A 13,520-nucleotide genomic window follows, 5' to 3' on the forward strand; every position below is an offset into this window, starting at 1 on the left:
ACCTGGGCACATAATACATGGTTGTCTGAACTGGTTCTCCCAACAATGGCAAATGGAATCATCATTCCATCTCTGGAGGAAGGGATTAGTCTGTGCAAATAGAATGTGAATGCAATAGTGTTAACAAAGGAAATCTGGCCAAATATAATTAGGACAATGTAAGTATAGTCTCACTCATAACAGGCAGGTTAGACCTGCGGGAGGTGAATGTAAGGGCTACTCCTTTCAGAACATAAAATCATAGAATTGTAGAGCTGGAAGGGGCCTCACAGGTCATCTAGTCCAAACCCCTGCAATGCAGGAATCTCGGCTAAAGCATCTGTTGTAGGAATTCAGGGGGTCGGGTGACCCAGAAACAACTAGGTTCTGACCCAGGAAGAGTCCGAGAACCTGACAAGGAGACCAGTTTACGGGGCTCCTTGGCGGAGTAAAATGACAGGGACCACAAGGCAGTTTATTTCTAGTAAAAGAAAACTGTTGCAACAGGGTCCTTCCCTCACGCACAGGACGGAGTGAAGAACCCAGAACAAAGGAACTTCCAACTTTTTATAATATTCTTTCCCAATGTTACTCAACGACAAGGAAAGGGCAAGAGACAGTTAAGTAGAAAGCAATCAGGTAGGTACTAAGGTTTGATAGGTTTTTCGATGGGGGGACCTTAGGAAGACAATTGGGGTGATGGTCCTGATAATGAGTATGCATACATTTTATTTGTTCACAGGACGCCTGTGTTGAATAACTTGTTTTTCTTCACTGAGTTTTGTATTGGGGTCATTATTATTAGACAAGCTAGATGGCGCTGTGATAAATGGGGCAGGAGGCAAGTTACATTTTAGCAATACAGACGGATACAAGTCTATAAGGAGTGAAACACTTAAAGTCTTGACATTTCCAGTATAGGATATATAAAAGAATACACAGCTATAGCTTTATTTTTATACATTCAATAACATAACTTTTCTATAAGACCATAGTTTTATTGGATTTTAGGTCCCCAAGATCTTCTTTTTGGGAAGGAATGCTTTGACGTGGAGATTTAGCCAGGAGGGTGAAGGGTGGAAATACCAGTGTTGCGAGACCCTATTTACTTAAGGCATTTGCATCTATTTGGAGAGATTGTAAGGGTGCTTAGGTGAGACTTATGCAAAAGGAAGGTGGGGGTGTTTTCCGGAGACAGTCTGGGGTCAAGTGGGGATTATTCTTCCTGTTGAGCAATCTCTGGCAAGGAGAAATGGCTCCTGTCAGGTCAAGGCATCGTTCCCCTCTCTGTACATCTGTGGACCTATGAGTGTATGGCGTTCAATTTTCTACAACACATCCATGACAGATGACCATCCAACCAATTTAAGCTTTGCTTTTCCTCTCACAGTTGGTGGCATCTACACTGTGATCCAGACAAAAGCCAAAATCACATTGGACGAATGGGGGGAAAACTACTTCCTCATCGGCCCTTATTTTGAGCACAATGTGAAGACCCAGGTGGAAGTTTGCGAACCTCCCAATGGAGCTGTGAAAAAGGCAATGGAAACCATGAGAACCAGCGGGTGCCAGGTAAACTGGATTTCTCTACTTTTGTTTCCTGAGGCAACTAAGCTGACTCACTCGGAGATTAGCTGGTTCCACTAATGCTCTTGTCTTTCTGCCTGACATACTGGTCTCGGTCAAAGTCGATTCATTCCAGGTTATTTTTGAGAAAGGGACCCGTTTATCCAATTACACGTTTTAAGAGTGCATTTATCTGGAAGTCTGCTTAATGGGATTTCGGCCTTTGGCTTTCCAGTTCCCAAATAATGCAGTCAGATTTCTGTAGACACAATATGACCTTATCTATGCCTGGCTGGATAAGCATGTAATTCTATCCATCATCTCTATCTATCTATCTATCTATCTATCTAATCAATAGCTTTTTTAAATAAAAAAATTTGCAGTGTAAAAGAAATTTTAAAAGTCAAGAATGTATATGCAATTTTATTTTAATGGTCTGTTTCAATGAAATTATAAAATGTGCTTGATTGCAATTATTGAAGTGTTAACGTCTTGCTTTCTAATAATATTTTTAAGAGCTTAGCATATTTTATGAAGCATAATGTATATTTATGTGCGTGAGTGCAATTTTCTCAATAATTTTTTTAAAAGGTACGTTTTTAACTATGTAATCTAAGAAAGATATACAGTGGTACCTCTACTTACGAATTTAATGCGTTCCAAACGCACATTTGTAAGTCAAAAAAAAAATGTAAGTCAAATCCCATAGGAATGCATTGGGAGAAAAAAATCGTAAGTCGAAGCAACCCTATCTAAAAAATCGTAAGTAGAAAAAATCCTATCTAAACCGCATCCAAGATGGCTGGCGGACGGAGCTCCATTCGTAAGTAGAAACATTCGTAAGTAGAGTAATTCGTAAGTAGAGGTACCACTGTAATTGGAAGTCATGAGGCAGAAGGCGGTGTGTAAATGTAATGAATAAATAAATCGTTAAACTGAGCAGGGCAGGTTGGACTGGAATTCCTTGCCATTGTTCACCACCCAGTAAACTTAGCCTTGGTGTGAACAGTAAGGCATTAAAGACAAAGCGAGTTTATTCAATCCACATAAATATATGTGAGGGCCTCTCACACTGCAGGAGAGTTGCGAATGCAGCATGTTAACCCAGGGGAGTTGCCAGGCGTTGTACGGCTGTCTTTTGTGATTGTGTAATCGTGGCAAAGGGATCGAAGTATAGGCCTGAAATTTGTTCCAGTGTGGTGCTGTTTTGCTCATATGAGCCAAATTTCTAAGGAACATAGTTCTCAAAGGCATGTTTTTATGGCTGCGCCAATGGTGTTTTGCAATCCATTGAGGGCAGAGTTGAGTGTTCATATTGCAGTTGCTGCATCCATGCTGTGCTGTTTGTAGTATATTTGTGGGCAGCGTTCCACTGGTCATTTTTTCTGAGGGACGGTGGACCGGCCCACGGCTGAGAAATGTTGCTGACCCCTGATTTTAGGTAAAGGTAAAGGTACCCCTGACCGGTAGGTCCAGTCGCGGACGACTCTGGGGTTGTGCGCTGATCTCGCTATATAGGCCGAGGGAGCTGGCGTTTGTCTGCAGACAGCTTCCGGGTCATGTGGCCAGCATGACTAAGCCGCTTCTGGTGAACCAGAGCAGCGCACGGAAACACCATTTACCTCCTGCCAGAGCAGTACCTATTTATCTACAGTGGTACCTCTACTTACGAATTTAATGCGTTCCGAATGCACATTAGTAAGTCGAAAAAATTTGTAAGTCGAATCCCATAGGAATGCATTGGAAGAAAAAAAATTGGACTTCCTGTTTCCTCCGCTGACCGGGAAGGAGCGCGGGTAAGCTCTGCAGAGAAACCCCGAGCTTTGCAAAGGCAAAAAAGAGGTTTTTGCTAGGGCTGTGCAAACCTCCAAACCCAGGGATAAAATCCTTGGGGTCTAAGAGTCTTACAGCGTTCCAGCGACTCTCCGGCTCGGAGACCAGCTCCTTTTTTTCAGGAGTTGGAGGGAGCGGGATTGAAGTCGCGAACGCCGAGATTCATCGTGCCTTGCAAAGCGCTGCCACAAGCTCCACGGAAGAGCGGAGAAGCACCCCAAAAACCGGAGTTTCCTAAGGTTGGGGTAAAGAGACGAACAGACAGACACGAGAAGGGGCAAACCAACCCTCCCCTCCAAAGGAAACAAAGGTACAAGCTTAAAGGGGATCTACCTGAGGCTGCTAGCTAAAATGGCGCTGGGCGTGGAGTTACGAGGGAGGTAAAGAGAGATAGAATCAGCGGAGCAGCTTTTTACAAGCCAACGGCGACGGGAGTTAAAAATACGTTTCGGGGGTTGCCACAGGAGAAGATTAAAGTCTAGAATATAAAAGGGGGAAAATCCCCATCCTGAACTTTACTAAACAGAGGGACTTACTTTTATTAAGCTTATTTCTCTTTGCATTTATTAAGCGGAGGAACCCATCCTTTCTAGCCCTTTCCAGCTTCCCCTGGGGTTGGAAGGAGCGGGGCAAATACAGCTGGGACGACACTGAGCGTGGATAAGGCAAAAGGGTGTGACATATTCCCAAACCGGAGCGCTAACAATTGGGGTACATACTAACATAAGACTGATACTGGGAAGTAGACTCCCGTAATAGAGACGACTGTGAGTATACTGTATCCAATTTGAGATCGAAGAGGAGAGTCAACGGACCCTGAAAGTAACTATCAGTGACCAGTGAGTTAAGACTGTTATAGACTGTTACAGAGGTGAATTATCACTGAGTGGAAAGACTTGGTGCTAGAAATAACCAAATAACGTGACTGAGCGGATAAGGGGCAAGTTCAAGACTCCAAGTGTCCCTTTCAATATTGGCTACAAATCCTGGTTACAAACTTTGCTACAAATTGCTACGAACTGAAACCTGCCACAGGAAACAAGCTACAAACAGACCCGAAAAGGCACTCCACCAAGCCAGAACTGCTACTTTGAACTGATGGATGGCAATTGAACTAAAGCTTTGAATTGACCATTGAGAGAAAGCTCGGACTGGCTGACTCATTGGAAACGGCAGGGCAGACCAGCTTGCTTGAGGGAAGTGGGTTTAGTGGGATATATAACAAAGTGGAATTAAGATTTGAAGGGGATTGTTTTCCATTCCATTTCCATTTCTTCATTGACGGGGCTGTGGGTGGAGTAGTGAATTGTGATCATTGTGTTTTGTGATTAGATGCAAGAGACACCTAGTGGCAAAAGGAGATATATATACTGGTTTAGAATTAAGGACCATCAGTGGCAGAGGAACGTAACGCAAACATATTTTGAGAAACATTAGTCACTGTGCATCAAGAAATAGAGGTTAAAACTAAATTGGACTAGAAAATGACTCACAGAGGAGGAAAAACACTAACATCCAGTGAAAGAAGAGCTTCAAAACCAGAAGTAGAAGGGGAAGGAGACTTAGCTAAAATATTAACAGAGATACGGGAAATTAGGAAGGAAATGAGAGAAAGTGAAAAAAATATCGAAGGGAAACTGGAAGGAATAGTAACAGAAATATCAGAAATATCAGGCCAAATGAAAGAAATGAACAACAAGATTAATACAGTGGAAGAGCAGACAAAGCGGGTTCAAAAAGAGGTGAGGGAGAATAAGAGAGAGGGGGAGAAAATGAAGACTAAATTTGAACAGATGGAAGGAAAACAAGAAGCCCTGCTGGATAATTTGGCAATGCTAGAACTAGCGCAGAGGGCGAATAATTTTAAAATACGAGGCATGGTTGAAACAAAAGGAGAAAACCTAAGAGGAAAATTGACTAAGGAAATAGCTACATTACTAGACATTAAGGAAGAAGAAGAGGCAGAATACTTGATAACAAATGCTTTTAGAATTAGAAACAAGCAAATGCAAGGAAAGTCAAAAAAATACCCCGGGGACTGTTTGATCACTGTGAACTCGATACAAGTTAGAGACGAAATAATGAGAAAAAGTAGAGAGAGTAAATGGAACATAGAGGGAAAACCAGTAATCGTCTTTAGGGACATCCCAAACCGGTTGTTGCGCAAAAGGAACGCCTTTAAGGAACTGACGAGAAACCTGACAGAAAATAATATTAGGTTTAGATGGGAATATCCAGTGGGGGTGACCTTTTACTATAAAGAGAAGAAGTTTACTATTGAGACAGCACACGAAATGTTAAAATTTGGGAGGAAATATAAGGAATTGGGGAAGATCACAGGAGCGGAAGAGGAATCAGAGGAAGAAAACCAGGAGCAAGAACAGGATCAGGAGTTAAACCAGGAGGAATATTAAATTTGAGGATATATAATAAAGATATTTAATTCAACAAACAAAATGACTCTTAAATTAATTTCGTGGAACATTAACGGTATGAATGAGAAATCAAAAAGACATAAAATCGCCCATATATTAGAGAAACAAAATGTAGACATAATCTGCCTACAAGAAACTCACATAGTTAAAAGACATAATAGGGTATTGAAAAACAAGAAGTTGGGTAAAGAATTTACATCCTCAGATACCCAGAAAAAGAGAGGGGTAGTTATCTACGTAAAAGACAAGTATGAAGCAAAACAAATTTTTAAAGACAATGAAGGCAGAATCCTAGGTGTTCAGATTGAAATAGAAGGGCAAAAACTGATGGTTGTGGGGGTGTATGCCCCTAACGACGCAAAAGTAGAATTTTATAAGAAACTAGATAAAATCTTGGAGGAATATATGGAACATAAGATCATTTTAGCCGGAGACTTTAATGGAGTAACATCCATAGAGCTGGATAAATCAACCAAAAAGAAAACAAATATCAGACAGGGGAAATTGCCAACCTCATTTGATTCACTAACAAAAAATAATGAGCTGGTGGACATATGGAGGTGGAAAAATCCGAAAGAAAAAGACTTTACATTCTTCTCGCAACAATTTCAGAGTTGGAGCAGGATAGACCACATTTGGGTATCAAAAGAGCTAACAACTAAGGTAATTAAAACGGAAATAATGCCAAAAACTATATCTGACCATAGAGCAGTACTGTTAGAATGGAAGATTAAAGAAATAAAAGCATTTAGATGGAAAATGAACGACAATCTAATGGATGATGGTAAGATCTTAGGAAAAATGAAAGAACAACTAAAAATGTATTTCGAGATGAACTTGAACAAAGGTACAGACATTAAAGTAGTGTGGGACGCCAGTAAGGCGTTCATGAGGGGTCTCCTAATACAACAAAATTGTATCCGTAAGAGAGAAAAAGAAAGGAATAAAGAAATCATCCTAACAAAAATCAAGGAGACTGAGAAGAAATTGGCAAAAAAACCGCAGGACAACAAATTAAAAGAAACATATAATATGCTGCAAACACAACTCGAGGGGCTAATTAGTCAAGAGATAGAATGGAAAATAAACATTTTAAAACAGAAGGTTTTTGAATTTGGTAACAAGACTGGAAAGTGGCTCGCCTGGCAATTGAAAAAAAGAAGATCGCAAAACATCATAAACAAAATTACCCCAAATGACAAAACAATAGACAGTCAGAAGGAGATAAAAAAGGCATTCCTTAAATTCTACAAGGAATTATATAAAGCACCGAAACCAGACATGGGAAAGATTACAGCATATTTAGAAGATCATAAATTAAATAAGATCCCGCAGGAATTGGCAGCTCAACTAGAAAAACCAATAGATGAAGAGGAAATTTTAGAAGCTATTAAAAAAGGTAAGGAGGGGAAGGCCCCAGGGCCTGATGGCTTGACAATAAAATACTATAAAAAACTCCAACAACAAATTGTACCACCTATGAAAGAAATAATGAATAACATAATGAAAGAGAGCCAATTACCTAAAACATGGCAAGATGCCTATATTACTCTAATCCATAAAGAAGGGACAGATCCATCCAACGTAAAAAACTACAGGCCAATATCTCTGTTGAACACAGACTATAAAATTTTTGCAAATATATTGGCACAGAGACTTAAAAGAATATTGAACCGACAAATCCACTTAGACCAACAAGGTTTTCTACCCGGACGACAACTTAGAGAAAACATGAGAAACGTCCTAAACATAATAGATTATTTGGACGTCAAAATTAACAAACATGCAGCCCTTATTTTCATCGATGCCGAGAAGGCATTCGATAATGTCATATGGTGCTTTATGAAAAAGAACTTGGAGGTGATGGGGATAGGAAAGAGTTTTATGAACTGTGTGGAGGCAATATACAAAGAACAACAAGCCAAAATTATCATAAATAACGACTTGACTGAAGCCTTCTGTATTTCGAAAGGTACGAGGCAGGGCTGCCCGCTTTCGCCCCTATTGTTTATAGCCACACTAGAAGTTCTATTACAGAAAATAAGAAAAACAGAAAATATAATAGGAATTAAGCATGGAATAAGAGAATACAAACTAAAGGCCTTCGCTGACGACATAGTCTTAACGTTGCAAGATCCACAAACTTCATTAAAGGAGGCCTTAAGAGTAATAGAAGAGTATGGGGCGTTAGCGGGTTTGAAACTGAATAGAAACAAGACAAAAATGATGGTAAAAAATTTGAGTAGTACACAAACAGACCAGTTGCAACTAGAAACAGGAATAACGGCAGTTAAAAAAGCAAAATATCTAGGTGTCTGGTTGTCACCAAAAAACTCAACCCTTTTTAAAGACAATTATATACCAGCATGGAAGGAAGTGAAATCTAGCTTGGAAACGTGGAATAAATTGAATCTATCATGGTGTGGCAGAATGGCAGCCGTAAAGATGTCAATCTTGCCAAAATTACTTTTCTTGTTCCAAACAATCCCCATTATCACAGGCACAATACAATTTAAGGAATGGCAAAGGATAATTTCAAGGTTCATATGGCAGGGGAAGAAGCCCAGGGTAAAATTTAAAATACTAACGGATAAAAAAGAAAGGGGCGGCTTCTCCCTACCGGACCTTGGCCTGTATTATGAATCTGCCTGTATTTTATGGTTAATGGACTGGATAAAACTAGAGAATGTAGAATTACTCGATCTTGAAGGCTTTCAAAACCGATTTGGCTGGCACGCATACTTGTGGTGCGACAAGGCACAAGTTCATAGAGGTTTTTCACAACATACCATAAAGAAACCACTGCTGGAAGTCTGGCTGAGGTACAGGGAGTGGTTTGAAAGGAAGACTCCAGGGTGGTTATCGATGCAAGAGGCCCTATCGGTGAAGAAGTTAAATATGGAGAGGACTTGGTTGAAGTATAGGGACATAATAACAGCAGAGGACAATACTTTTAAGATGAGGACATACGAAGAGATAAAAGACAAATTACAAGGATGGTGGGAATACCAACAGATCTATAGCTCATTTGTAAAGGATAGAAGAGTAAAAGGGTTTGAGCAATCAAAGACAATATTGGAGGAATTAGCAATGGATAATAATACGAAAAAGCTATCAAAAATCTACGAATTTTTACTTGAGTGGAAGACCAAGGATGAACAAACCAAATCCGTAATGATTAAATGGGCTATAGACTTAGGATACAACATCAACTATGTAGAATGGCAGAAATTATGGAATGTGCGAATGAAATTTACAGCCTGTACATCATTGAAAGAAAATCTATATAAAATGATGTACAGGTGGTATTTCACACCAATGAAATTGTTCAAACTGTTTAAAATTGGGAATAAAAAATGCTGGAAGTGTGGTACCCAAGAGGGCGATTTCATACATATGTGGTGGAAATGCCAAAAGGTTAAGAATTATTGGGAGAACATATATAACGAAATAAAAAAGATCTTAAGATATACAATAAAGAAAAAGCCAGAGGCCTTTCTCTTAGGAATGGTGGGAGAAGATGTAGAGAAAAATGACATAAAACTTTTCCTCTACGCAACAACTGGAGCGAGAATGATTTTAGCCCAGGTATGGAAGCAGGACAAAATCCCTACAATAGAGGATTGGCGTAAAAAGATGGTGGAGTACATGCAAGTAGCTAGACTAACTTCAAAAATAAGACATCAAGATAACGAAACGTATGAAAGAGAATGGGGCAAATTTTTGAAATATATGGATAGGATATTAACATCATAAGGAGCTCAGCAAAACGAACACAATCTCATAACCATGGCTTAAATTTCTTTATTGGCACTCAGGCAGAATAACAAATACAATGTATTAGATAATAAGACAAGTTTACAAATGCATAGAGTGTATAAATTGGATTGACATAAACATGGAAAGAAAATTGAGTACATATGTGAAGAGATTAATAATAATGAAACCAGGATCATAAACACAAAGAAAGACAAACCGCGCAAATGTAAAGTAGTCTATAAAAAGGCAAACAAAGGTAGAGTGGAAGCCATATTTTAATTTATGCATTATTATGTGATTTACAGTTAATGAATTTTTTCCTCTCTTTTTTCTCTTCTATTCTTTTTTCTTTTTTTTTCCTTTTCTTTTCCTTTTTCCCTTTCTCCTTTTTTCTCCTTTTATTTACCGCTGGAAAATAATGTTATAGAAAATTTGACATAAGTGAAATGTATTTGGCTGTAAATATGTAAAGTAAATAAAGATTACTATGAAAAAAAAAAAGAAAAAGAAAAAAAATTGTAAGTACAAGCAACCCTATCTAAAAATTCGTAAGTAGAAAAAATCCTATCTAAACCGCATCCAAGATGGCGGACGGAGTTCCATTCGTAAGTAGAAACATTCGTAAGTAGGGTTATTCGTAAGTAGAGGTACCACTTGACATGCTTTCGAACTGCTAGGTTGGCAGGAGCAGGGACCGAACAACGGGAGCTCACCCCGTCGTGGGGATTCGAATTGCCAACCTTCCAACCGGCAAGCCCCAAGCTCTGTGATTTAGACCACAGCACCACCCGTGTCCCTATTTTGGATTTTACCAACCAATAATTTAAATCCACCAATTTTATTGCACAAGATCAAATCAATATTATTTTGATCTGGTGTCGCGAAGCCCTTAAAGGACATGGGGCCCATAGACTGGTGCCTAATCTGCCTATTTAATGGTAATCTGGCACTGCACACTTTCTTTTTATTTTACATTTATGTGCCAACATGGTGGGTTAACCCTAACATTTATTTCTCCTTTTTATCAGGTGTATTTCGGCAGGTGGCTGATAGAAGGGAGTCCGTATGTGGTGCTGTTCGATATAGGATCAGCGGCTTGGAATTTGGACAGGTGGAAAGGGGAGTTCTGGGACGCCAGCCAGATTGGAATTCCTTACCACGACCGAGAAGCGAATGATGTGCTCATCTTTGGGTCGCTAACTGCCTGGTTCTTCAAAGAGGTATTGTGCTAAGGTTTGCACATCGCACCATGTACATCGTATGCTTGCTCTCTTCATTCAGATTTGTAGCTGTATACCGGTATGTCTCCGACAAAATGTCAGGCTTCAGACATATCTGGTGGTCATGCAAATATATATCGGCTTTTTGGAGCCAATATTTCAACATTATCAAAGAGATTAACAGAGGGAACCATGCCTTTCAAACCTGAAACTCTGTTGCTGTGACGATTTGAATATTTAAAATAACTTATTTAGGATTGCCATATTTCAAAGAGTGGAAAATCTGGACACAAAACTTTTTGAGCTTTTTTTTTTTGCCCAAAGTTGCTGAGCTTTTATTAAGTGGGGGAGGGGGCAAAGTTCTTGAAGGTTGTTGTTGTTGGTTTTTTGTGTGCAAAATCTCCAAAAAATATTGAGGTTTTTGAGCAATTTTTTAAGGAAATTCGGCAAAAAAACCCCACTTCTGACATGGGTTGCCACATGCCCAGCTTTTCCCAGACACTTTTGCCGATCTTCGGAAATTCCGCCCAGATGCTAATTCCAATGGTCAAATCCTAGATATGTCTGGGAAATCCTGGATGTATTGCAGTCCAAATTTATTTATTATGACATGGGTGATCTTTCCCAGTCAGCATGAGCAAGGAATGATGGGCGTTGTAGTCCAACAACACCTGGTTAGGAACCCGACTATGTTTCTGAAGGTCTCTCTTCCCCCGGAGCAAAACAGCGTGGCAAGTAAGGTCGCAGTCTGAGGCCCTTCTAAAGATACTGCCACATTCAGAAGCAAGCTGGGTTTCTATGGCAAAAAGGCCCTTTTCATCTCAGGCGGCTGATTTTGGGTGTCATGAAAGGATAGTAAATAGTTTTAAAATATATTATTCTTGTATTGTTACTACCAAAGAGAGGATTCTACAATTCTATGTACAGTACTAGTGCCTAAACTTGGTGTTGCATCCAACTAAATTATACTCAACATAGACCCAGTGAAATTCAGAAACCTAAGTTAGCCATGCCCATTCATTTTAATGGGTCTCCCCTAAGTATGTCTAGTATAGTGGTACCTCTGGTTAAGAACTTAATTCATTCTGGAGGTCCGTTCTTAACCTGAAACTGTTCTTAACCTGAAGCACCACTTTAGCTAATGGGGGCTCCTGCTGCCGCCGCGCCGCCAGAGCACGATTTCTGTTCTCACCCTGAAGCAAAGTTTTTAACCCGAGGTACTATTTCTGGGTTAGCGGAGTCTGTAACCTGAAGCGTTTGTAACCTGAAGCATTTGTAACCCGAGGTACCACTGTATTTGATACAACCCCATTACTTTGAAGTACAGTCGTACCTCAGAAGTCAAACGCCTTGCGAGATAAACGTTTTGGCTCCTGAAACCAGGAAGTGAGAGTTCCAGTTTGCAAACGTTATTTGGAATCTGAATGTCCATTGCGGCTTCTGCAGCTTCCGATTGGCTGCAGGAGCTTCCTGCAGCCAATCGGAAGCCGCGCTTTGGTTCCTGAATGTTTTGGAAGTCGAACGGACTTCCAGAACGGATTCCGTTTGACTTCCGAGGTACGACTGTAATCACATAGCTCTCCTTCATGACTTTAATAAAACAGGTGTGCTTTTGAATGTCCTTCACTCTTTAAATATGGCTCAAATACCACTTTACCTTCTAACTCTTTCCAGCTCTCTGATCAATTTGAAGACAAGCCCAACATCATTGCCCACTTTCATGAGTGGCAAGCAGGGCCTGGGCTGATCCTCTGTAGATCCAGGAAGATCCCAGTCGCAACCATTTTCACAACTCATGCAACCTTGCTGGGAAGGTACTTGTGTGCAGCGAGTATAGATTTCTACAACCACCTGGACCAGGTAAGGAAGATAACATTGTCTTGCATTCCCTTCTGACCACAAGTCACTGTTGGTTCCACCAGCTATCTTAGGGTGGAAGTTACCTGATCATGGGGGCTAGAGCAACACCCTCATAAGGCAAGGTTATATTATATTATTACTATGGCTAAGCAACATCCAAAACCCTAATTCACCGTATTATAAAATCTTCTGTCCCTGTACCAAATTAGCATTAGCACTTCACACTGAATATTTTCCAAAGCTATGACTCAGTTCCAGTAACCACTCTATGGAATCTACTGTCTCTGTGATTTCCTGTTTAAATTGTCAACTTGTATGTTCAAGCTCCAATTTTTGCATTTCCATTCATCTCAAGTTGGTAGATAACTTTGCTGCTGATTGCCTATGGTTATTGAACATAGAATTGTATATATCAGGGGTGGCCAACTCCCAAGAGACTGTGATCTACTCATAGAGTTAAAAACTGGCAGTGATCTACCCCCTTTTTGGGGGTTCAGGCCAAAGTCGTTGAGCTTCTTTTAGGAAGGAGGAAGGCCCATTTTTGAGGGGTTCGGGTCAAAGTTGTTGAGTTTTTTCAGGAAGGAGGTAAAATGCTGAACTTTTTAAAGGGAAGCCACAGTTGTTCAGTTTCTTTGTGGAGAGCCAATGATCTACCAGTGATCTACTGCAGATGTCCAGTGATCTACCAGTAGATCACGACCTTCCTGTTGGACATGCCTGGTATAAATCGTAGCAAGACAACAATAGGTAACTGTCCCATATGCCAAGATTTATTTGGTAGGCAAAAACACATTTCTGTTCTTTTTGTACTGCATCAGTAAATATTTTAATAGTTCCACAAACTCTTTTATATCTCCAGTACTGGTTG

The 13,520-nt window shown here is 40.1% G+C and overlaps 1 protein-coding gene across 2 annotated transcripts in view; it reads left to right on the forward strand.

Moving 5' to 3' along the window:
- Positions 1-13,520, forward strand: part of GYS2 (glycogen synthase 2) — a 59,327-nt gene that overhangs the window by 13,191 nt on the left and 32,616 nt on the right. For both annotated transcript variants that reach the window (XM_035127396.2, XM_035127397.2), the window contains 3 exons: positions 1,370-1,551; positions 10,601-10,792; positions 12,467-12,652. In XM_035127396.2, coding sequence (XP_034983287.1) covers positions 1,370-1,551; positions 10,601-10,792; positions 12,467-12,652 — 560 coding nt within the window. The remainder of the gene's footprint in view (positions 1-1,369; positions 1,552-10,600; positions 10,793-12,466; positions 12,653-13,520) is intronic.

This window comes from Zootoca vivipara, chromosome 10 (assembly GCF_963506605.1).
Source record: "Zootoca vivipara chromosome 10, rZooViv1.1, whole genome shotgun sequence".
Classification (NCBI taxonomy): domain Eukaryota; kingdom Metazoa; phylum Chordata; class Lepidosauria; order Squamata; family Lacertidae; genus Zootoca; species Zootoca vivipara.